At 41.6% G+C, this 26044-nt stretch overlaps 1 protein-coding gene across 1 annotated transcript in view; it reads right to left on the reverse strand.

Annotated features, from left to right (window-relative positions):
- Window positions 1-363: 363 nt before the first annotated feature.
- The window catches only part of EXOG (exo/endonuclease G), a 41921-nt gene continuing 16240 nt past the window's right edge, over window positions 364-26044 (reverse strand). Inside the window, exon 6 of the mRNA XM_070727817.1 lies at window positions 364-1804. Within this exon, the coding sequence (XP_070583918.1) occupies window positions 1343-1804 (462 nt within the window). The 3' untranslated portion in view covers window positions 364-1342. The remainder of the gene's footprint in view (window positions 1805-26044) is intronic.

A 26044-nucleotide genomic window follows, 5' to 3' on the forward strand; every position in this document is an offset into this window, starting at 1 on the left:
TGAAGGAAAAAAGGAATTAATGAATGAATGAAGGAAGGAAGGAAGAAAGGAAGGAAAAAAAGGAAGGAATGAAGGAAGGAAAAAAGGAATGAATGAATGAATGAATGAAGGAAGGAATGAAGGAAGGAAGGAGGAAGGAAGGAAGGAAAAAAGGAAGGAAGGAAGGAAAAAAGGAAGGAAAGAAAGAAAGAAGGAAGGAAGGAAGGAAAGAAAGAAAGAAAGAAGAAAGAAAGAAAGAAAGAAAGAAAGAAAGAAAGAAAGAAAGAAAGAAAGAAAGAAAGAAAGAAAGAAAGAAAGAAAGAAAGAAAGAAAGCAGGGTTTCATACCGGATCCAACAATTTTGATAAAAAACATAAATCAGAATGGAAATCTTGGGAAAAACTTTATTTTCAAAACAGCACTCTCAGGGCATCAACTGTCAAATAAACACGTTGAATATTTGGGGAGGGGAAGGAATAAAAAGAGTGTTGAAATAGGTTGTTAATTGGCCAATCGAGAGATAAGGCCATGGTAGTAAGAAGAATCAGGAGAGGTTAAAATTCAGGATAGTAATACCATTAATATATTACAAATAATGTATTACTGCAAACAAAAAGCAATCAGTTTTCTTTAAAAAAGTAATACCTGGCCATAATAATAATAATAATAAATGATCTGGCCTACTAGAGCATAAAGATACTCAAATGACTGGATTCACACATGAAGATATTATATGGTTCATTTGGTTTTACTTTAGTAAGTTGTCTGACCCAGCCACTGTAAATCCAGTCACTGTTTTTGTAATTACATCACGGTTTAACAAACCATGGCCGTATATGTGAGCTCAATGTGAGATACTATTGTGAGACGTTTAAACGGAGTGTGTGTGTGCTTTATGCTGTATGCCCAGATTTCAAATTAGAAATGTGGATTTAATCAAATTCCCATGAAGAAAGAAGCTGAATGGGGAACTGAGGGTTTGGGGAGGGAGGAAGAAGGAGGAAGGAAGGAAATAATAGATATTATTCTAAAAACATCAAATTAAAATCAGCGATATAATCTTAACAGGAAAGAGTAAGACACTTCTAAAGCAAATATATTCGCATTAAGTAGATAGCAATGAAAAAAATCTTGCTTATATTCCTAGTAGTGTTTTTTTCCCTAGCGTTTCATGAAAGAATCCCATAAATTTGAATATTTGATGGTCAACTTAGAAAAGCACCGCTATCAACCCTTCAGCACACAGAATGTTTGGCAAATTTTATTTTATTTTTTTTAATTTTAGAAGAGTCAAATATAATGGTTATGAAACCTGTTTTAACAGCTACATCTTTGAAAATACAACAGCAAACATTTTTTAAGTTCAACCAACTTTTCTTTCTCTAACTTCTGCTGTGGTTTGTTCAGCTAATTCTTCTTTCTTCTTGTTGTAAACCTTTAAGAGGTATTCATCCGGTTCGATTCCTTTTTCACGTAACTCAGACAAGATTTTCCCTAGCCGTTCTGGTGTCCTTGCATTCTGTAGTTTCCGAGTTGTGATATACAAAGTAAACTCTTCCAGGGTCATTAGTTTACAAGTATCAACCTCGCAGATATTTCTAACATCTTCAGATTTATTCACTTCTGGGAAGAAAACAAGGCCAGACATTTTCTCCAGATCTTCAATGCCAACTTGGAATTCCTGAAGCTGATGGTCAAATCCAATAGGACGGTTTGGCACCACAAAGGCTCCAAGTAGCAAAGGGTCTTGAAGCACTTCACTTCGCCTGGCGAGAATGACTTTGTAGAGATGAGAAGGTACAGCCACCTCGTCTTTCCCAATTACCTATCAGCAGAAAGGAGAGATTGCATCACTCAAATACATCTACCTGTGCAAGATTCCTCAATCATCCAGGTCATGGTTGCCCCAAAGTTGATTTTCTAAAAAGCAACTGGACTTTCTTGGTACCTCTACTTATGAACTTAAATCGTTCCGTGACCAGTTACTTAAGTAGAAAGGTTTGTAAGAAGAAGCAATTTTTCCCATAGGAATCAATGTAAAAGCAAATAATGTGTGTGATTGGGGAAACCACAGGGAGGGTGGAGGCCGTTTCCTCCCAGGAGATTCCTAGAGGCCCCACAGAGGCTTCTCCACGTCTTTTCCATCCCTGGTTCCTCCCAGGAGATTCCTAGAGAGGCCCACGGAGGCTTCTCCCTGCCTTTTGCAGCCCTGTTTCCTCCCAGGAGATTCCTAGAGAGGCCCACGGAGGCTTCTCCCTGCCTTTTCCAGCCCTGTTTCCTCCCAGGAGATTCCTAGAGAGGCCCCACGGAGGCTTCTCCATGCCTTTTCCAGCCCTGTTTCCTCCCAGGAGATTCCTAGAGGCCCCACAGAGGCTTCTCCATGCCTTTTCCAGCCCTGTTTCCTCCCAGGAGATTCCTAGAGAGGCCCACGGAGGCTTCTCCCTGCCTTTTCCAGCCCTGTTTCCTCCCAGGAGATTCCTAGAGAGGCCCACGGAGGCTTCTCCCTGCCTTTTCCAGCCCTGTTTCCTCCCAGGAGATTCCTAGAGGCCCCAGAGGCTGCTCCATGCCTTTTCAAGCCCTGTTTCCTCCCAGGAGATTCCTAGAGAGGCCCCATGGAGGCTTCTCCCTGCCTTTTCCAGTTACAGTTTTGGAGGCTTGGGTTTTGTAAGTGGAAAATGGTTCTTGAGAAGAGGCAAAAAAAATCTCAAACACCCGATTCTTATCTAGAAAAGTTTGTAAGTAGAGGCGTTTGTAAGTAGAGGTAGCACTATATTATGCTTCTTACTTAAGAAGCTTATTTGGTTCTAACTGACAGGTGGAGAATGGAAGGATTTATATTCTTTGTAGCCATCTGGTCATTAGCACTTTCTCTGAGAGTCCTTAAGACCACTTGAAGATTTACCTGTAGGCTCAGAATAACCTGAATCAGAGTTCAAATGCATTTGAAAACAGAAGACAGGTGGTGTCATCCCCCTCCCGTGTTCAATCTTAACGTAGATGGCCTCTTTGACTCTTTCAAATCTGTGATTCTCTCTGTCCAGAATGACCCTTTCCTTCCTTCCTTCCTTCCTTCCTTCCTTCCTTCCTTCCTTCCTTCCTTCCTTCCTTCCTTCCTTCCTTAGATTTCTATGCCACCCTTCTCCACAGACTCAGGGCGGCTCGCAGCAAAAATAAATAAAATAATGCAATATTTAAGAAATCTAAACTTAAAAATCAGGTCTAAAACCCCCAGTTCGTTAAAACAATCTTGCAGATTCCGCAGTCCATCTGCATCCCCACCATCAATTATAACTTGAAGACGCTTCTTGGATGAGAAACAAAACATTTTTCAAAGGAAAAAAAAGCCACCAAATAAGTCCAGTTGCCTTTTGGGACATAAAAAACACTTTGGAGATTCAAATTCATCGTAAATTAGGGCACAATCCAGGTCTCATTTGGATGAAGTTGGAACTGCCAACCCAACAATAAGAAGAGTTATAGAATAAACACAACCAATGTTTCTACCCATTTTGAAAAAAGCAGTTAAAAGGGAAAACAGTTAATTATCCCTCCTAGATGGGGGATAGGCAATGTTGGCTCTTCTATGACTTGTGGACTTCAACTCCCAGAATTCCTGAGCTGGCATTGTTGGCTCAGGGATTCTGGGAGTTGAAGTCCACAAGTCATAGAAGAGCCAACTTTGCCTACCCCTGCCCTAAGTTGACACACTGCAAAAAGATTGGAAAGGACTTGTTAATTCCTGGGAAGCTAGAGCTAGTCCTCAATGTATGACTACAACTGATGTTAATTGAGTCATGGCCTATTTTACAACCTTCATTCCCATTGCTGTTAAGTAAATCACTGCAGTTTAATTAATTCATTAATGAGAGTAAGTTTGGTTATGACACTAGGGTAGAAATCAGGAAACTGTAAATTCTAATGCTATTTTAGCCATGAAATCTGTCTGGACCAGTCACTTTCTCTCAGCCCAATCCACTTCACAGGGTTGTTGTTGTTGTGGGGGTGGTGGTGGAAGAAGGAGGTGGAAAGAGCATTAAGCACAATCGCTTCCTTATGTTACCTATACAGTGATCCCCCCGATCATTGCGAGGGTTCCGTTCCAGGACCCCCCGCAATGAGCGGGTTTTCGCGAAGTAGCGCTGCGGAAGTAAAAACACCATCTGCGCATGCGCAGATGGTGTTTTTACTTCCGCCGCAGCAGCGAGGAGCCGAAGATTGGGGTTTCCCCGCCGCCCACGCAAACTCCTGGCTGCTGCCGCGCCCGCCGTTCCAAGGTTGGGGGTCCGGGGGCTGCTAGGAAGCCCCCCATGCCGGCGGCGACGTTTTAAAGCACCCGCGCGGCTTCCCAACTGAGCCCTCAAGCCAAGCTCAGAAGTTCGCCTTTGGCGCTTGGCTTGAGGGCTCAGTTGGGAAGGCGCGCGGGTGTTTTAAAACGTCGCCGCCGACATGGGGGGCTCGCTAGCATCCCCCCGAACCCCCAACCTGGGTTTGGGGGGGTGCTAGCGAGCCCCCCATGTCGGCGGCGACGTTTTAAAACACCCGCGCGGCTTCCCAACTGAGCCCTCAAGCCAAACGAACCCGGGTGGCCGGGTGAGCAGCGAGCGAAGGGCGGGTGGCCGGGCGAAGGGCGGGCGAGCGGCGAACGGCGGGCGAGTGGGTGCTGGGGGGGGGGGCTTCTCGCCCTCCCGCCAGCAAGAGGGGGAAGACCCAGGGAAGCCGCCCAGCAACTGATCTGCCCGGCGCCATCTACGCATGCGTGGCCATAGAAAAAAAGGGCACGCATGCGCAGATGGTGTTTTTACTTCCGGGTTGAAAAATCGCAAATTAGCCTGTTCGCAATGGTCGGGAACGCAATAACCGGGGGATCACTGTATAATATCAAAAGCCAGGGTGGAACAGTAGTTAGAGTGCATCACTGCAGGCTACTTCAGCTAACTGCTAGCTGTAGTTCAATGGTTCAAATCTCACCACCGGCTCAAGGTTGACTCAGCCTTCCATCCTTCCCAGGTGGGTAAAATTAAGGCCAAGATAGATAGATAGATAGATAGATAGATTTGTTTCTTTCTTTCTTTCTCTCTCTCTCTCTCTCTCTCTCTCTCTCTATCTATCTATCTATCTATCTATCTATCTATTGGATTTGTATGCTGCCCCTCTCCGTAGACTCGGGGCGGCTAACAACAGTGACAAAAAACAGAATGTAAAAATCCAATACTACAACAGTTAAAAACCCTCATACATACAAACATACCATGCATAAATTGTAGAAGCCTAGGGAGAAAGAATATCTTAATTACCCCATGCCTGACGGCAGAGGTGGGTTTTGAGGAGCTTACGAAAGGCAAGGAGGGTGGGGCTATTCTAATCTCTGGGGGGAGTTGGTTCCAGAGGGTCAGGGCCGCCACAGAGAAGGCTCTTCCCCTGGGCCCCGCCAACCGACATTGTTTAGTTGACGGTACCTGGAGAAGGCCCACTCTGTGGGACCTAACTGGTCACTGGGATTCGTGCGGCAGAAGGCGGTCCCTGAGATATTGATTGTTGGGGGCAAGAGGCTGATTCTGTAAATTGCTTAGAGAAGGCTGTAAAAGCACTATTAGCCAAAAGCTAATGCTATAAAAGTGGGATTAAAAACAACTAATGAATAGACACACCATTCTTTCCTACACATTATTTATTTATTCAATATTTTTTAATGCCGCCCTTCTCCTTAGACTCAGGGCGGCTTACAAGATGTTAGCAATAGCACTCTTTAACAGAGCCAACGTGTTGCCCCCAACAATCCGGGTCCTCATTTTACCGACCTAGGGAGGATGGAAGGCTGAGTCAACCTTGAGCCGGTGTTGAGATTTGAACCGCTGACCTACAGATCTAGCAGTCAGCTTCAGTGGCCTGCAGTACTGCACTCTACCCACTGCGCCCCCTTCATTAACATATGTGTAACAAATACAGGCAAATATATGTAGCAGATAGTCGCCCCAAACATGTTATCAAAAACACACACAAAAGAGAGAGACAGAACGTTCAGTACGTTTGACAATTAATTCAAACTTCATTAAATATAACACCAAGCTTTTAAAAGTGTGTTCCATGTTGCTGGGACTCTAAATCGCAAGAACAAAGCAACGTACTGGTGCACACTGGCTGATTTGTGGAAAATTCTTAAAGTTCTTTATCCGTTTTCCTTTGAGAGCGTGTTGGAGAACATTAATAAAGAAAGCTTGGGGGTCCCACTGAAATTCTCAAAGTAACACCAGCGCATTTTATCTTTTTAAAGGCTAAACCAACTGGGCGCTGCAGAGATATAAGCTTTCCGCGCTCTGTTCTTTATTACAAGAAAGTTTTGAAAACTGTGACATTCAGAACATAGATCTGTAGTCAAAAGTAGATAGTTTCTGCATGTTCAAAGCTTCAGCATCCCTGGGGAGGCGAGGAAGGGAATGGAAGAGAAGAGCAGGCCCATTGGCAAACTGTGCGAGGCTTAACAATCCACAATCCCCTACATCAGTGGTTCTCAACCTGGGGGTGGGGGGGGGTCGGTTCACAGGGATAGCCTAAGACCATGGGAAAAGACAAATTTCCCATGGTGGTTAGGAACAAAAGCTTCTATTCCGGCACTTTGGAACATATTCTTTACAATCTGGCCAATCAGGCGTTTACAGTAGGGGTGTCCCTCTAACCTTCCTGCCAATCAGCTTGAAGCTCGGTTGGGAGGAGTGGCGCTAGACTTATGGTTGGGGGTCACCACAAGATGATGGACTGTATTAAGGGGTCGTGGAATTAGAAAGGCTGAGAACCACTGCCCTAAAGCAAAGGTGGCGAATTATGGCCCTTTAATGACTTGTGGACTTCAACTCTGGAACCAGCTCCCTCCAGAGATCAGGACTGCCCCCAGCCTCCTGGCCTTTCGTAAACTTCTTAAAACCCACCTCTGCCGTCAGGCATGGGGGAACTGAGACATCTCCCCTTGCCTATGTAGTTTTATGTGTGGTATGTTTGTATGTATGCTTTTTATACAATGGGGTTTTTAGGTTTTTTAATGTGAAATTGTTATTTTAGACTTTGATTTATTTTATTTATTTTATTTATTTATTTATTAGATTTGTATGCCGCCCCTTTCCGTTGAGTCGGGGCGGCTCACAACACAATAAAACAGTTCATAACAAATCTAATAATTTACAATTTAAAATATTTTAAAAACCCCATTATTAAGCAGACATACGTACAAACATACCATACATAAATTGTATAGGCCCGGGGGAGATATCTCAGTTCCCCCATGCCTGATGACAAAGGTGGGTTTTGAGGAGTATACGAAAGGCAAGGAGGGTGGGGGCAGTTCTAATCTCTGGGGGGGGGGAGCTGGTTCCAGAGAGTCGGGGCCGCCACAGAGAAGGCTCTTCCCTTGGGGCCTGCCAAACGACATTGTTTAGTTGATGGGACCCGGAGAAGGCCCACGGGACCTAATCGGTCGCTGGGATTCGTGGGAGATATTCTGGTCCGATGCCATGATATTAGATTTGTCATTGTATATTGTTTTTATCACTGTTGTGAGCCACCCTTAGTCTACAGAGAGGGGCGGCATACAAATCTAATAAATAAATAAATAAACTCCCAGAATTCCTGAGCCAGTTTTGTCAGTTATAAGTCTTATAAAAAGGCCACAGTTCACCACCTCTGCATAAGAACATCTGGACCGAAGGAATGGTGCCTATGGAATCATTGCTTTTTAATTTTGAGTAATATTCCTTTGTGATTTACAATGGGAGGTAGCATCATCTTGCCTAGAAGTAGACTGCAACTATTAACCCCCTGACAAACGTAGCAGCTAAAATCTTATTTCCACCATGCAAACTGCACTCTAACATACACCATTTATGATTATAGGGCGTTCTTCAGAGAAGCAATACACATTGTTCCACATGATTGCTCAGCTAAAAGCCAGGGGGGAAAAAATCAGCATGTTAATTAGCTATGTCTGTATAGATTTAAAAGGATTAGCTTCATCCTGAAATATACCGTTAGGAAATCCTGAAGCTTGGCGTGTGGCGGTGTTTTAGTGCCACCCAGTGGGTGTTATAGCCAACCTTCATAAATGCAACATCTTCTCTGCTTTATTTAAAGCCAATAGTTCTCTTTAAGACAGAGCGCTGTATCCTTCTATGGAGAGACCAGAAAATACACTGCTCCAAAAAAATAAAGAGAACACTCAAATAACACATCCTAGAGCTGAATGAATGAAATATTCTCACTGAATACAGTGTTCCCTCGATTTTCGTGGGTTCGAACTTCGCGAAATGACTATATCACGGTTTTTCAAAAATATTAATTAAAAAATACTTCGCGGGTTTTTCCCCTATACCACGGTTTTTCCCACCCGATGACGTCATACGTCATCGCCAAACTTTCGTCCGCCTTTAATAAATATTTTTTTAATAAAGTTTAATAAATAAACATGGTGAGTAATAATCTAAATGGTTGCTAAGGGAATGGGAAATTGCAATTTAGGGGTTTAAAGTGTTAAGGGAAGGCTTGTGATACTGTTCATAGCCAAAATTAGTGTATTTACTTCTGCATCTGTACTTCGCGGAAATTCGACTTTCGCGGGGAGTCTCGGAACGCATCCCCCGCGAAAATCGAGGGAACACTGTACTTTGTTCTGTACAAAGGTGAATGTGCTGACAACAAAATGAAATTAACTGTTAATCAGTGTTGCTTCCTAAGTGGACAGTTTGACTTCACAGAAGTTTGATTTACGTGGAGTTATATTCTGTTTTTTTAAGTGTTCCCTTTATTTTTTTTGAGCAGTATACAAATATGTATAATAAGATAAAGCCAACCAACGCAGTCCTGGGCTGCATTAAGCAAGGGATAAAATCAAGATCATGTCAAGTGTTAATACCGCTTTATAATGCCTTGGTAAGACCACCATTGGGATATTGCATTTATTTATTTTATTTACTATTTATTAGTTCAATTTCCATGCCACCCTTCTCCTGAGACTTAGGGCAGCTTATAACAGGTAATATAAACATGGTAGAAATCTATATCAAAATAACAACTAGAAATCACTATAGTTAAAAACCAAACAAACAGATCCAAGCATCCAGTTTTTGGTCGTTTAAATTCCAAAACAAAAAAAGATTCTGAGACTCTAGAAAGGGTGCAGGAAAGAGCAAGAATGATGATTATGTAAGTGGAGGCTAAAATATATGAAGAAAAAGCAAGTAGGAAAAGCAAGTAGGATGCTTGGCTGCATAGCTAGAGGTATAACAAGCAGGAAGAGGGAGATTGTGATCCCGCTATATAGAGCGCTGGTGAGACCACATTTGGAATACTGTGTTCAGTTCTGGAGACCTCACCTACAAAAAGATATTGACAAAATTGAACGGGTCCAAAGATGGGCTACAAGAATGGTGGAAGGTCTTAAGCATAAAATGTATCAGGAAAGACTTAATGAACTCAATCTGTATAGTCTGGAGGACAGAAGGAAAAGGGGGGACATGATGGAAACATTTAAATATGTTAAAGGATTAAATAAGGTTCAGGAGGGAAGTATTTTTAATAGGAAAGTGAACACAAGAACAAGGGGACACAATCTGAAGTTAGTTGGGGGAAAGATCAAATGCAACGTGAGAAAATATTATTTTACTGAAAGAGTAGTAGATCCTTGGAACAAACTTCCAGCAGACGTGGTTGGTAAATCCACAGTAACTGAATTTAAACCTGCCTGGGATAAACATATATCCATCGTAAGATAAAATACAGGAAATAGTATAAGGGCAGACTAGATGGACCATGAGGTCTTTTTCTGCCGTCAGTCTTCTATGTTTCTATGTTTCTAAGAACCGTTGCAGGAATTGGGTATGCCTAGACTGATGAAAAGAAGGACTAAGGATGACATGATAGCCATCTTCCATATCTTAGATAGTGTCCCAATATCTCAGGGGTTGCCACAAAGAAGAGGGGGTTAGGCTATTCTCCAAGACACCTGAGGGTAGAACAAGAAGCAACGGGTGGAAATTAATCAAGGAGAGAAGCAACTTAGAATTAAGGAAAAATTTCCTGACAGTTAGAACAATTAATCAGTGGAACAGCTTGCCTCCAGAAGTTGTGAATGCTCCAACACTGGAAGTTCTTAAGATGTTGGACAACCATTTGTCTGAAGTAGGTGTAGGGTCTCCTGCCAAAGAAGGGGTTGGACTAGAAGACCTCCAAGGTCCCTTCCAACTCCGTTATTCTGTTTTTCTCTGATTTGTGAACATATTATACCACACATAAGAAATTATGACAGTAGCAGTGAAACACATTAGCTACAGAACCTTCATTTCTTTCCCAGCTTAATAGCGACTTGCTATGGTTACAATACATATTAAACAAAACATAGAATTTTATAGTGCAATTGCTTGACATCTTACGCTTCAGTGACTTGTATATTCATGTTTCTCTTCTGAATGTCAGTCCTGTAGTCAAGGCTCAATCTCCCTATTTAACTTAAATTAATATGTATCACCCTAGATTTACGTTGCGTGGGCGTGTTATTATTTTGGAATCCTATCTCAACTGAACTTATGTTGCTTGTGTTCACTTCCTCCATGTTTGACATATTTGAACCGTATTCAAAGATTTCTCTTTTTTCCCCGCTACTGTTACCTATTAGGCGACACAAGCCTGTTATTATTCCTATCTTCTAAGCAAAGATAACCAGGAATATTAGGTTATAATAAGCCCCCACAGGGCTCACAACCAGAATTATAAAATGGGAATAATAACAGAAGAAGGGATATTGGTTGGCGGCAGATAAGGGGAGGGAAATGGGGTTTGGAGCTGGGATATAAAATAAAATTATAAATAAATTTATTGGATTTGTATGCCGCCCCTCTCCGCAGACTCGGGGCGGCTAACAACAATGATAAAAACAGCATGTAGCAATCCAATTAATAAAACAACTAAAAACCCTTATTATAAAACCAAACATACACACAAACATACCATGCATAACCTGTAATGGCCTAGGGGGAAAGAATATCTTAACTCCCCCATGCCTGGCGGCATAAATGAGTCTTAAATAGTTTACGAAAGACAGGGAGGGTGGGGGCAGTTCTAATCTCCGGGGGGGGGGGGGGGGGGGGAGTTGGTTCCAGATATTGGGAGTTGGTTCCAATATTGAAAAACAATCACATTCTCTCTTTAACATCACCCGGTGGGGCTCAGTTCCCCTTGAAATTTCATCTTTTTATTTATTTTATTTATTTATTTATTTATTGGATTTGTATGCCGCCCCTATCCGAGGCCTCGGGGCGGCTCACAATATATCAAAAGTACATAACAGTACACATCTCAGAAATCCAATTAATATGACTAAAAGAACTTTAAAACTCCAATATAATTTAAAAGACATTTATCACTATTCACCTCCATAAATATACTAAAGCATTCATTGGTCACGGGGGCTAGGATCTAATGGCCCCAGGCTTGGAGGCATAAATAAGTCTTTAAACTTTTTCGGAAGGCAAGGAGGGTGGGGGCAGTGTGAATCTCCGGCGGGAGCTGGTTCCAGAGGGTTGGGGGCCCCCACAGAGAAGGCTCTTCCTCTGGGCCCCACCAAACGACATTGTCTGGTTCACGGAACCCTGAGGAGGCCGACTCTGTTGGGCCTGACCGGGCGCTGGGATTTGTGCGGCAGGAGGCTGTCTCGGAGGTAATCTGGCCTGATGCCTTTTTGTGTATGATGTGTTAAAAGGAAGGCCGCATGAACTGTTCTGTTTAGATGCCTTTAATGTGCTCTTCCCATAGAAAGAAAAACTCTACGGATCCAACCGTCTCTGCTGAGCACCTGAGGAAGCTTTAGGACCATGATGGCGAAATGTATGGCATGCGTGCCACAGGTGGGCACGTGGAGCCATATCGGAGGGCACACAAGGCTCCAGCGTTCATGCGCACACCAGTCAGCTGGTTTCTGGCCCTGGGGTAGGCCGTTTTGCCCTCTGGATGCTTCACGGAAGCTTCCCTGAAGCCTCAGAGTGCAAAAAACCCGCCCAACTGGCAAATTGGAAGTTTGGAAAAAACAGACTTCCGGTTTGCCCACCGTGCTGTTTTTGGCACTCCGGGGCTTCAGGAAGCTTCCCGGAAGGCTCTGGAGTGCAAAAAGTAGCACAACAGGCAAACCGGAAGTCTATTTTACAAACTTCCGGTTTTCCCGTTTTTTCCCCCCTCCATCCCAAGCTTTAGTGCGGCCTGTGCATATGCCAGGGTGGCGCAGCAGGTAGAGTACTGTACTGCAGGCCACTGAAGCTGACTGTAGATCTGAAGGTCAGTGGTTCAAATCTCACCACCGGCTCAAGGTTGACTCAGCCTTCCAACCTTCCGAGGTGGGTAAAATGAGGACCCGGATTGTGGGGGCAATAGGCTGGCTCTGTTCAAAAGTGCTATTGCTAACATGTTGTAAGCCGCCCTGAGTCTAAGGAGAAGGGCGGAATAAAAATCGAATAAAATAAATAAAATAAATATGCGCGGGGTCATGAGTCATTTTTTTCGGTGCTGTTATAACTCTAGATCAGGGGTGGGCAATTAGTTTTGCCATGGGGCCGCATGAGAAATTAGGAAGGTTTTAAAGGGCCAGACCCTGGCCTGACCTAAACACCCGGAACCACTCTACAGACCCCTAATTGTTTGCTTTACAGCAACACTGTGCACCACAGTCACTGGTCTGCTTGCAGCAGTGTAGATCACGCCATGCCTCCACGCCCGGCCTTTTTAGCACAGAGTTGGAGGCGTGATTCTTCAGGAAAGCAGGTGAGCTCTTTCATCCTCGCACTGGAGCGAACCCCGACCTCCGTGGACCAGCCAGAGATAGCGCTGGGTGGACCGGTCACAGACAGCGGGCGGGCCGGGTGTGGCCCACGGGCCGCCCATCGCCCAAGTCTGCTCTAGATTCTACCTACACACTGTATAGTGGATCTCTCCTTAATGCAGTGCTTCTCAAATAATGGGGCGCGCTTGCCTGGGGGGCCAGGAGCAATGCCACGGGGGAGGGGGGTAACCCTGGGGAACAGGGAGTCGCAGGGGAGTCGGATACGCATCCTACCTGAAACTTGTACCGATACCTCCATTGCATTCCTCGATTTGTGTCCAGGGCAGCCAGTTCTAAAAGGAAACGTCTCACAAGTTCAATTAAACATCTTGAACTCGCAAAACATTTTTCTTTTAGAATGGGCTGCTCTGGACAGAATGGCAAGTAACGTGATGGAGGTGTCAGATAGGAGATGCGTTTTGTGGTGGAGCACAATTCGGGGGTGGCAATTCGGGCTGCGAGATGCGTGTCGGCGGACAGTTGGGGTGTGCAAAGTGTTTATTTATTTATTATTAATTGGACATATATGCCGCCCCTCTCTGTGGACTCTTTAGAAGTTTACTAAAAAAAAATAAGGCATTCCCTGAAAATAAGACATAGCACATCTTTGGGAGCAAAAATTAATATAAGACGCTGTCTTATTTTCGGGAAACAGGGTACTTCGGGGGGGGTGTTAGACATAACAGAAAATAATTGAAAAGCACTGCCTTAATGAATGACATAAATGGTTATAAGTTGAAGACTATCTGTGTTGTAGAGCTAGGCAGATGTGTACCAGGAAAATTACTGTATTTTTGGCGTATAAGACGCACCTTTCCTCCCTAGAAGAGGCTGATAATTTGGGTGTCTTATACTCTGAATGTAGCTTCCCACCCACACCCACCCCAGTCCTAACTAGCTGCTAACGATCAACCCAGCTCTTAACTTGCAGGTTCTTTCATTGTTACTCTCTGCAAAGAATGTTTTCCAAGCCCTAAGTCTTTGCAGGGTTTTTTTCTTCATTGCTCTACTTGCTCCTATTGTTTCTTTCCAGGTGCTAATGGTGTTCCTGGCTCTTACTGGCTTGCAAGCTGTTTCATTGTTACTCTCTCCGAATAAAGTTTTTTTAAAGCCCTAACCATGGGATAAAATAATGTGCTGAAGCTGAGCAGATTAAGGACGCTAGCCAGATGAATACCTGGTAAGCAGATTCTTTTCCCTATTCCAAAAGCTAAGGTGCATCTTATATTCCAGTGCATCTTATACTCCAAAAAATACGGTAATCGTGGGCCACTAAGTCATATCCACAGTTCTTGCAATGAAAAATATCTTCTGCAACTGAAAAGACTAAAACTGTGCACCCAGACAGTCAGGGAAATACTCAGCTCCATGAAGCTATAAATAGCTATTAATGGCTACTCGGTGACCCAGAATGCTGGACTAAACATAAATTATTCTTCCAACACAAGCAAGGTAGGAATGTATGGTTTGTAACAGAACCTGGCTCCACAATTTGTACGGATCACAGAGATTCTGAAAACACAAAGTATATAACACATGCAACTACTGCATACAGGCAATCCCTGACTTGTGATCACAATTGAGCCCCAAGTTTATGTTGTTAAGTGAGAAAATTTATTAGCTGAGTTTTGTCCCATTTTATGACTTTTCTTGCCACATTTGTTCCAGGAATCACTGAAGTTGTAAAATTAATAATATGGTTGTTAAATGAATCTGGCTTCACAAATTGTCTTTACATGTCAGACGTTGGCAAAAGGTGATCACATGACCCTGGGATATTTCCAGAGTCATAAATATGAGTCTATTGTCAAGCATCTAAATGTAAAGCAGGTAATATTGGAGATGTTGCTATGGTCACAAGTGTCAAAAAATGGTCATAACATTGTAACTTTGAACAGTCATTAAATACAAACATAAGAAGTCTGACGGCAGAAAAAGACCTCCTGGTCCATCTAGTCTGCCCTTATACTATTTTCTGTATTTTATCTTAGGATGGATATATGTTTATCCCAGGCATGTTTAAATTCAGTTACTGTGGATTTATCTACCACGTCTGCTGGAAGTTTGTTCCAAGGATCTACTACTCTTTCAGTAAAATAATATTTTCTCATGTTGCTTTTGATCTTTCCCCCAACTAACTTCATGAACTGCTCTAAGTCAAAGCTTACCTGTATAAAGATTACCTGTATAGAGTGGGACAGGGGTAGGTTCTAGTGTACCTCCTTGCCAGTTTGCTTCTTCACACACTGCATAGGTGTGCATGCACAGTGATTTTTTAAAAAAGCCATAAACAAGATGGCAAATGCATGCACAGTGCTTGAAGCTCAGCTTCTGCACATGCTCAGAAGACCGCCATTCACCGAACCTGGGGAAAGCGAAACACGAGCCTCCTGGGCCTACCAGAAGTTGGGAAACAGGCTGTTTGTAGCCGGAAAAAGCAGGGAGAAGTCTCCATGGGGCCTCTCTAGGAATCTCCTGGGAGGAAACAGGGCGGAAAAGATAGGGAGAAGCCTCTGTCGGGCCCCTCTACGAATCTCCTGGGAGGAAAGCTGGCCGGAAAAGGTGGGGAGAAGCCTCCGTGGGGCCTCTCTAGGAATCTCCTGGGAGGAAACAGGGGCGGAAAAGATAGGGAGAAGCCTCCGTTGGGTCCCTCTACGAATCTCCTGGGAGGAAAGCTGGCCGGAAAAGGTGGGGAGAAGCCTCCGTGGGGCCTCTCTAGGAATCTCCTGGGAGGAAACAGGGCTGGAAAAGGCATGGAGAAACCTCCGTGGGGCCTCTCTTGGAATCTCCTGGGAGAAAACGGGGCCTTCACCTTCCCTGTGGTTTCCCCAATCACACACATTATTTGTTTTTACATTGATTCCTATGGGAAAAATTGCTTCTTCTTACAAACTTTTCTACTTAAGAACCTGGTCACGGAACGAATTAAGTTCATAAGTAGAGGTATCACTGTATTTCCATCCCCCCCCCTGCATCCTATGAGAACTATCATCTCCACCCTCCCAAACAAAGGAATCTCAACTATCAGTAACTGCCCTTCCATCTCCAACACCCTCCATTACAGCGATGAAGCTTTCAGGATAGGAAGCGAAATGTCATATTCTTCCTCAAGAATAAATCCAGTTGCCTTTTCAGAAGTTTTTAAAAAACAGTCCTTTTGATATAACCATGACCTGGAGGGCTGAGAATCTTCATGGACACAGGTGTAATTAAAAGTGTAAACTTCACATGCCACACAACGCAAAGAAATCCTACAGCTCTGTGAGAGCTTTTTCGATTCTATGATTCTAATCAGTACTGTACTTTGGAATAAGCTGCTAATACTTTATATTCCAAATGGAATCAGAAAGAAAAAAAAGTGACTTGATTTCAAGCCTGCCCCATTTATTGCAATGGAATTCATATGTCCCAGTTTCCTTTGTACCATCATTACAATTTAGCTTATGGCTGATGACAAATGAAATAATCTCCAGTAGATTAATCATCACTCTTTCAATCTCCCTCTCTCTCATTTAACAATTAATGCAAATTTCTTATATAATAACAAGCCTTTGCTTTTTCTAAAACATTACAGCAATTTGGAGATATAATAAGCAAAACGTTTTTTTTATTGTAAGGAAGGGGCATTTTAAAAAATGTTTTACGTCACATTTTACTGTAGAACAATGCTGCAAAGAGCAAAGGATTCTGACTGAGCTGGAAAGCTTGGAGATTTAGTTTCACCACCTCTTCTGTAATTCTAGATAGGCATCTCATTCTAAAATAAATTATAATAGAAGGAAAGAAATAAAAAGAAACTGACAGTCCTACACACTGAGGCTGAAAATGCGCTGTTAAGCAGGCCTGAAAATAAATACTATTTTGAACATTACTGAAAAGTTATTTTTTAATTTGATTGTAAAAATAGGATTGTATAAATGATCAGATACCTAAGTATCTAAGTGCCAAAGCCCACTGCAACAATATCGCCAAAAAGGCTTCTAGAGTTGTTAACCTGATCCTACACAGCTTCTGCTCCGGCAATCTCACACTACTCACCAGAGCCTACAAAACTTTTGCCAGACCCATCCTTGAATACAGCTCATCTGTCTGGAACCCATACCACATCTCGGACATCAACACTTTTGAAAATGTCCAAAGATACTTCACCAGAAGAGCCCTTCACTCCTCCACTCGAAACAGAATACCCTACGAAAGCAGACTATCAATCCTAGGTCTAGAAAGCTTAGAACTACGTCGCCTAAAACACCATCTAAGTATTGCCCACAAGATCATATGCTGCAACGTTCTACCTGTCAATGACTACTTCAGCTTCAATCGCAACAACACAAGAGCACGCAACAGATTCAAACTTAATATTAACCGCTCCAAACTTGACTGTAAAAAATATGACTTCAGCAACCGAGTTGTCGAAGCGTGGAACTCATTACCTGACTCAGTAGTGTCAACCCCTAACCCCAACATTTTTCCCTTAGACTATCCACGATTGCACCAGTGTGCCTTCCGTCCCCTGTCCAATTGTCTCTCCTTATCTCATTTATCTTTTCTTCCTTTCATATATGTTCACCTATACTTTTATATCTTTTCTTTTCTTCTATTCTTTTCTTTACTTATATTATTACATATCTATTCTCTTCAATGTGTATTATGTATTGGACAAAATAAATAAATAATAAATAAATAAATACTGGTATTCCTCGACTTACAACCATTTGTTTAGTGAACGTTTGAAGATACAACCGCTCCGAAGAAGTGACTTGGGATCTAGCCGCTCCGAGTCTTCGGAGAGGGGCGGCATACAAATCTTATATCTGTTTTCATCTTCTCCCCAAGGAGCAGCCTGAATTTATTTATTTATTTATTTATTTATTTATTTATTTATTTATTTATTTATTTATTTATTTATTATTTAGTAATTAGATTTCTTTGCCGCCCTTCTCCTCAGACACAGGGCAGCTCACATTAAGGGGAAAAAAATACAACATCTAAAAATCTAAATCTAAAAACATTCTAAAACTCCTATATCTTAAAAACCCCATATAAATTCATTCGTCGGCTGGGGCTGGATGTTAAACTTAATGGCCCCAAGCCTGTCGGCAGAGGTGGGTCTTTAAAGCCTTACAGAAGGCGGGGAGGTCTGGTGGCGGTATGAATCTCTGGAGGGAGTTGATTCCATAGGGTCGGAGCCGCCACAGAGAAGGCACTTCCCCTAGGCCCTGCCAGGCGACATTTTCTAGCTGATGGGACCTGATCGGCCGCTGGGATACATGAGGCAGAAGACAGTCCCGTAAGTAAAGTAAAATGTGACAGCAGCACTTTCACATTTCAGGATCCTTGCATAAAATGTCATGGGACTCTTTTTTTCTACATAGGGGAACGTTGGTAGCTCAGAGTTGAAATGAGAGTTCCTTTAGGCGTTTCTTTCACTATCCAAACCAGTGTCAGAATTCTGAGTACCTGTTTTGCTGCCATCAAGTGGCTGTTTGCCATTTGCAGGCCAGCTACAGCAGCCTTAATTAAATAAGAAATATCCTTATTTATTTATTTTTATTTATTTATTCATTTGTCCAATACACAAATACATAGGAAGAAAAATAGACATGTAGTAATATATATAAGGGTAAAGTGAACTTAGAGGAGAGGATATATGAAAGAAAGAAAATATATATGATAAGTGAGAGAAAGGAAAGACAATTGGACAGGGGACGAAACGCAGACCAGTGCACTTATGTATGTCCCTTACTGGCCTCTTAGCAACCTGGAGAGGTCAATCGTGGAGAGTCTAAGGGAGAAATGTTGCGGGTTAGGGGATGTCTTGTTTTTGGGAAAACAGAGTACATATTCTACCTTATTCTTGAACAGTGTTACTCAACTATAACTGAAGCCTCACCAAATCATGATACAGGTAGCCCTTGCCTTACAGCCATTCGCAACAACAACAAAAACCCCACATATCACCCCCACCCCCCTGTTGTTTATGGTATGTTCTGGAAACGTAAGTAAAAAGCAGATTTCTCCATTTCTAACAACGATAATGCGCCCTCTAACTCTTTATTGGCTGCAATGAGCCTCCCTTCAGCTTCTTCTAATTTATCTTCCGTCCTTCGCATGTTTAATTCAATGTTTTTAATTCTTTGTTCGTGATTCACAATCATCTCTTGTATGTTTTCCATTCTTGTCTCTAGTCCCTCAATCTTTTCTGACATTCTTTCAAAGTTTTTATTTGTCTCTTCTTGGTTCTTCTTCATTGTTTCTTGTGCAGTCATTGTGGTTTTCTGGCATCCTATCATCTCCAATGACACTTGTATTGATTGCAGTGTAGGTAATTGATCTTGCTTCTCTGCTGGTGCCATCTCGGTGGTTCTTTTAGTTCCTAAAGATGATGATGATGATGATGGGGTCCCTGGTGTTGTCTTCTTCAATGTTCTGGTATAAGTTGTTGACATGTTCGCCACTCCTAGAAGATTACTCCAAAAGCTCATTCACTTTTTCTCTTATCTTAATAATAGCCTTATTTTAGTATTCTAAAGTTAACAATTATTTCAAATGTTTTAATTAATCCGTTAATAAATAATAATCTAAATAATTTTATTATAACTATTCAATAAGTATGGTCAATCAATTTCCTTATTTAGTAATTAATATTATCTTATGTTATCTTATACAGATTATTGGATTATTAACTTCTTAGATTATTCAACAGATTTAAATATATTTATCTATTCAATTAAATAAAGTATCTTAAGTAAAACTGGATTAATACAACAGTAAAGAAAAAAGAAAAAATATATTTAGGCAAACAATGAAATAGAAGAAAGAAAATTTACAATATCAACTTTGAAATATCCCCTTACAGTAAGTTCAAATGGAAAGAGGGGAGAAGAGAAGAAAAAGGGGAATAAGAAAGAAAAAGAGAAAGGGGGATAAAGTAGAAGGGGAGAGTCACAAGTTTATATAAAGTATTAAACAGTCAGCTCTCCGTTTCACCTCTAGCTGGGAAGTTCCGTTTATTTTACATTTCTTTCACGTGTCTTCTTCTTAAATCTTAAATCAGTCCAGGATCAGTCTAATTTCTGCATGGGCTTCAGTAATTTATAGTCAGTCTTCAATAGGTGATAGTCAATCAATAATAGTCAGCAATCAATAGTCCAATAATCCACTAGTCCACCAGTCTACTCCATCAATAAAAAAATAAGGGGTAAGAAAAGTTTTCAGTCCGTATATATTCCAAGCTATGGTCTGCTGTCTTGACCGGCTGATATAGTCCACCTACCGTTCACTCTCTGGATTCTCGGCTTTTCGCTTTCTGATCTCCAAACTCCAATCTCCAAACTCCCCACGAAAACTCTGAAAATCACCTTCTCTCCTTGTTTTTAACCACGATCTCCACTCTCCGATCTCTTATCTTCAATCCCAAATCTCCATTCGCCTCCGTCTGTCGTTCCTCTCACGCCGAGTCACTCACGCTCCACCATTAACTTCCGCCTTCAACTTTCACTTGTCAACTTTTACTTGTTGTTTACAATCTGCTCCCCTCCACACAATCGCCGCCCGGTTCAATCAGGAGACTCACTTTTACAGCTACTTTACTCCAAATTCTTCTGCGATTTTACGGCTGCAGGATTTAGCTAATAAGATCGAATCCACTGGCGCTTGCCGTTTCACACTTTCTCCGCTTCCCAGCTGTCAATTTTGCACACCATGTCTTTTGGCCGAAAGAGAAATTTTCCCGTCCGATCACAGGGGTTTCGTCTATCCCAGCGGGGGTTTGCGCCTCCACCCGCAGCTCTGAACTTTCCCCTTTATTTACCTCTCCCCTCCAGGGAGTTGCTTTACCAAAGAAGTGGTTTCCGAACGGAAAATCCCGAGCGGGGTCCAGCAACCGCTAGACTTTGCTTCGTGTCGCCATGGCGCCGCCCCCGGAAGTCCGAACATTAGAAGTTATAACAGCACTGGGGAAAAAAATCAAATTATGACAGTAAAACTTATGACCGCTGCAACATCCCAGGTTCGTGTCTGACAAGCAAAGACAATGGGGGAAGCCATCATATTGTTTAATGGCAATATAAATCACCTAACAATGGCAGAGATTCGCTTAACAACCGTGGCAAAAAAGGTTGTAAAATAGGACATGACTCACTTTACAACTGCCTTGCTTAGCAACGCAAATGGGCAATTGTAGTCATGTGCTGAGGACAACCTATGGCTGTAAAGATGATAAATCAAGCCAGGGGGAGTTCAAGGTAAGATATGATGGCAGTATCAATATCGGCTTACTTACAAATGAACTACTGTAATCCCTTTTAAAAGCTGCTGATGCTAGAGGCCATTAAAACATTTAGTTATATCATAATAATAGTACCAATTAATTATATATGGTGCAGACATTTATTGATTTTAATTCCAGCCAAAGGCAATGCATTCTATTGTCAAACTCAACTATAAATATTTCTGATGTATCCTGATTGAAATTAATTTAACCGCAAATTTAAAAACAGAAATAAGGAAAGATATTGATTAATTCCAGACATCCATTTAGTTGCCTTGGTCTTCTGATACAATTTGGAATCACAATGTCCTTATTTTACATTACATTTAAGGCTTCTTTTAACTACAAAGTACTAGAGCACTTCACCTGAACTGATACTTGAAAAATGACACTTAGAATGAAATATATATTTCTTTAGATAATGTTATTCCAAGTGATCTCAAACTACAGCAGAGGTCTTCAAACTTGGCAATTTTAAGACTTGTGGATTTCAACTTGTGGATTTCAACAGCTTAGCTGGCTGGAGAATTCTGGGAGTTGAAGTCCAGAAGTCAAATTTGGGGACCTTTATCCTACAATCTGGCACCCTTGGTTTTCTTAAAAGGGTCCTTTCAAGAAAGGGAATTAATAACAGTGCTGCGTAAAATCCTCACAATCACTTGATTCCTTTATATTCAGCTACAATAAGTAGAGTTAGGATATTTTATTGATTTTGTACTCTACCTGAAAATCCACTACCAGAGCTTTTTACAGTGTTTTGAATCAATATAAATATAAAATATTCTTTCCTTAATGTGGTTTGGGTCAACAGTAGGTGAAATACTTGTATTTCAGTAGGTGAAATACAAAACGGACAGGTACAGTATATGTAGTACCTTGCTCAACAGTAGTAACTGTGAGAGGGATCTTGGAGTCCTAGTGGACGACCATTTAAATGTGAGCCAGCAGTTGCAGCAGCTGCCAAAAAAGCCAACACAGTTCTAGGCTGCAGAGGGACAGAATCAAGATCACATGGAATGTTAATACCGCTTTATAATGGCTTAGTAAGGCCACATTTGGAATACTGCATTCACTTTTGGTCACCATGATGCAAAAGGATGTTGAGACTCTAGAAAGAGTACAGAGAAGAGCAACAAAGATGATTAAGGGACTGGAGGCTAAAACATATAAAGAACTGGGCATGGCTAGTTTAATGAAAAGAAGGACCAGGGAGGAGAAGATAGCAGTGTTCCAATATCTCAGGGGCTGCCACAAAGAAGGACTCAATCTATTCTCCAAAGAACCTGAGGGTAGAACAAGAAACAACGGGTGGAAACTAAACAAGGAGAGAAGCAACTTAGAACTAAGGAGAAATTTCCTGACAGTCGGAACAGTTAATCAGTGGAACAGCCTGCCTCCAGAAGTTGTGAATGCTCCAACACTGGAAGTTTTTAAGCAAATGTTGGATAACCATCTATTTGAAGTAGTGTAGGGTTTTCTGCCTAAGCAGGGGGTTGGACTAGAAGACCTCCAAGGTCCCTTCCAAATCTGTTGTTGTTGCTGTTGTTGTTGCTGTTGTTGTTGTTGTTGTTGTTGTTATTATTATTATTATTATTATTATTATTATTATTATTAAATCTTGATTCCAAGAAACTTTGACTCCCGTTTCACACTTTGTCAAAAATTATAAAAACATGGAAAACAGGCCAAACCAATTAAAACACAGTTCTTCCAATAAAGGGTAATAAATATTTTTCACAGCCCTCCATAAAACAGCAACAAATTTTTCATTATTAAGGGTCATTATTCTTTTAAAAATTATGAGAAAACATTAGCATATATTTAGAATACATTCACTCTTACATTCTGCATTACTGACTTCCTGCATCCTTTTTCAGACTTCTGTTTTAAAATGTTAGCGTTACTCTTTGGAAAGATGTGCACGATGCTACTTTTTGTCCTAAACTAGTGATGGCGAACCTTTTTGGCACCGAGTGTTGAAAAGGGAGCATGCGTACATGCTCGTCTGGGCCGCAACCTGAAAGAGGAGGTGCCTAGGGCACATGCATGCGCCCGAAAATGAACTTCTAGTTTCCGGCGCACACGTGCGTACCGATCAGCTAATCTTCAAGATTTTTGTGCGTATGCGCGTGTGATGATCAGCTGGCCGGAGCGCATGTTCATGCAGGAAAATTTAAATTTTAAAAAATAAAGCCCTACAAGACATCAGACCAGATTACTTACAGGACCGCCTTCTGCCGCATGAGTTCCAGTGGCTGGTCAATTCCCACAGAGTCGGCCTTCTCCAGATCCCGCCAACCAGACAATGTTGCCTGGCGGGACCTAGGGGAAGAGCCTGCTCTGTGGGGGCCCTGGCTCTCTGGAATCAACTCCCCCCAGAGATTCGCACTGCCCCCACCCTCCTCGCCTTCCGTAAAAGTTTAAAGGCCTATCTGTGCTGCCAGGCTTGGGGCCGCTAAGTCCAACATCTAGCCCCCAGTTGAAGAATTGAATTTATATCCGACTGTTTGAATGTGAGTGACTGGTTTTTAAGATAATGGGGTTTTATTGTGCTTTAAATTTAGGTTTCTACATATTTTATATTACTTTGTTGTGAACCACCCTGAGTCTGAGGAATAGGATGGCATAGAAATGAAATTGAATGAATGAATGAATGAAATGGAAGACCAGGTCTTCCAGTTTCTGGCACTGCTGCATGTCATGTGCACATGATTGCCAGAAACCCAGAAGAATGGGCAATGCGCGTGCCAGGCAACATGGCCATGCGTTCCACTTTGGGCACAAGTGTCATAGGTTCTTCCTCACAGTCCTAAACTGTAGAAGCGGCCCTGATATGCATTTGCTTTCCAATATCATTTGAAAAGAAATAGAAACATAGAAACATAGAAGTCTGATGGCAGAAAAAGACCTCATGGTCCATCTAGTCTGCCCTTATATTATTTTCTGTATTTTATCTTAGGATGGATATATGTTTATCCCAGGCATGTTTAAATTCAGTTACTGTGGATTTATCTACCACGTCTGCTGGAAGTTTGTTCCAAGGATCTACTACTCTTTCAGTAAAATAATATTTTCTCATGTTGCTTTTGATCTTTCCTCCAACTAACTTCAGATTGTGTCCCTTTGTTCTTGTGTTCACTTTCCTATTAAAAACACTTCCCTCCTAAACCTTATTTAAACCTTTGACATATTTAAATGTTTTGATCATGTCCCCACTTTTCCTTCTGTCCTCCAGACTATACAGGTTGAGTTCATTAAGTCTTTCCTGATACGTTTTATGCTTAAGACCTTCCACCATTCTTGTAGCCCGTCTTTGGACCCGTTCAATTTTGTAATATCTTTTTGTAGGTGAATAATAACTGCAAAGTTCATTTTCTCAGTACAATTTGGATTTAAGTTTGGATCTCGAGTCCTCAGAGAGGGGCGGCATATAAATGCAAATAATAAATAATAAATAAATTATATATTTTTGATTGCCACAGTCAATTATAAAGTTTTCTTTTACGTTCACTGTTTTGTCTGATTTATAACCCAAATCGCAATGCGGGAATGCACAATGGTGTATGTAGCATTCCCTTTTTCATTTACTCCACTACTGATAACTGAGAAAATATTTGGCTCAAAGTCCTTCGAAACATAGAACCTTAGAAACATAGAAGATTGCCGGCAGAAAAAGACCTCAAGGTCCCTCTAGTCTGCCCTTGTACTATTTTCTGTATTTTACCTTAGGATGGATCTATGTTTATCCCAGGCATGTTTAAATTCAGTTACTGTGGATTCACCAACCAGGTCTGCTGGAAGTTTGTTCCAAGGATCTACTACTCTTTCAGTAAAGTAATATTTTCTCGCATTGCTTCTGATCTTTCTCCCAAATAACCTCAGATTGTGCCCCCTTGGTCTTGTGTTCACTTTCCTATTAAAAACACTTCCCTCCTGAACCTTATATATAGTTAAATATAGTTAAAAATGTAGTTAAAAATATAGTATAGTAAATATAGTATATACGTAGTTAAAAATATAATATAAATATAGTTAAAAATATAGTTTAAAATGTTTCGATCATGTCCCCCCTTTCTTTACTGTCCTCCAGCCTATTCCAGAGCTTCCAAGGATGGATTTGAAACTGGATCTTTTTCATAGTAACCCATCATTTTAATCCAGAAATAATTAGAGATTAGAATAGCCCCCACCCTCCTTGCCTTTCGTAAGCTCCTCAAAACCCACCTCTGCCGTCAGGCATGGGGGAACTGAGATATTCTTTCCCCCTTGGCTTCTACAATTTATGCATGGTATGTTTGTATGTATGATTGGTTTTATAACAAGGGTTTTTAGCTGTTTTAGTATTGGATTTTTACATGCTGTTTTTATCACTGTTGTTAGCCGCCCCGAATCCACGGAGAGGGGCGGCATACAAATCCAATCAATCAATCAATCAATCAATCAACAAACAAATAAATAAAATTATTATTATTATCAATATTATTATTATTATTACTACTACTACTACTACTACTAATAATAATAATAATAATAATAATAATAATAATAATAATTTATTAGATTTGTATGCCACCCCTCTCCGAAGACTCGGGGCGGCTCACAACACAAAATTGCTGATGAATGTCTGCGGAGATTCTCAATCATCCAGGTCTTGTCTCAAAGGAGGAGGGGGGTTCCCCTTTGAGGAAGAAGACATTTTACTGCTCATTCAGTTCTAATCGCAGAGGTGTGTGTGGAAATTTTCTTTTCCCACCATCAGAACCGATGAAGCTTCTTGGATGAGAAATGAAATGTTTTCCTTCTTCCTCCTCAAGGAAAAAAACCCTGTCCTTTTTGAAGGGGAAAAGAAAACCCTTTTTGAGATTGCAGCTGAATTTATCACCGACGTTATCCTGACTGACTGAAAAATTCATTGTTTCTGACAAAGCAGCTGCTGAGGAAAGGCTTCA

Source organism: Erythrolamprus reginae, chromosome Z, assembly GCF_031021105.1.
Source record: "Erythrolamprus reginae isolate rEryReg1 chromosome Z, rEryReg1.hap1, whole genome shotgun sequence".
In the NCBI taxonomy this organism is placed as follows: domain Eukaryota; kingdom Metazoa; phylum Chordata; class Lepidosauria; order Squamata; family Dipsadidae; genus Erythrolamprus; species Erythrolamprus reginae.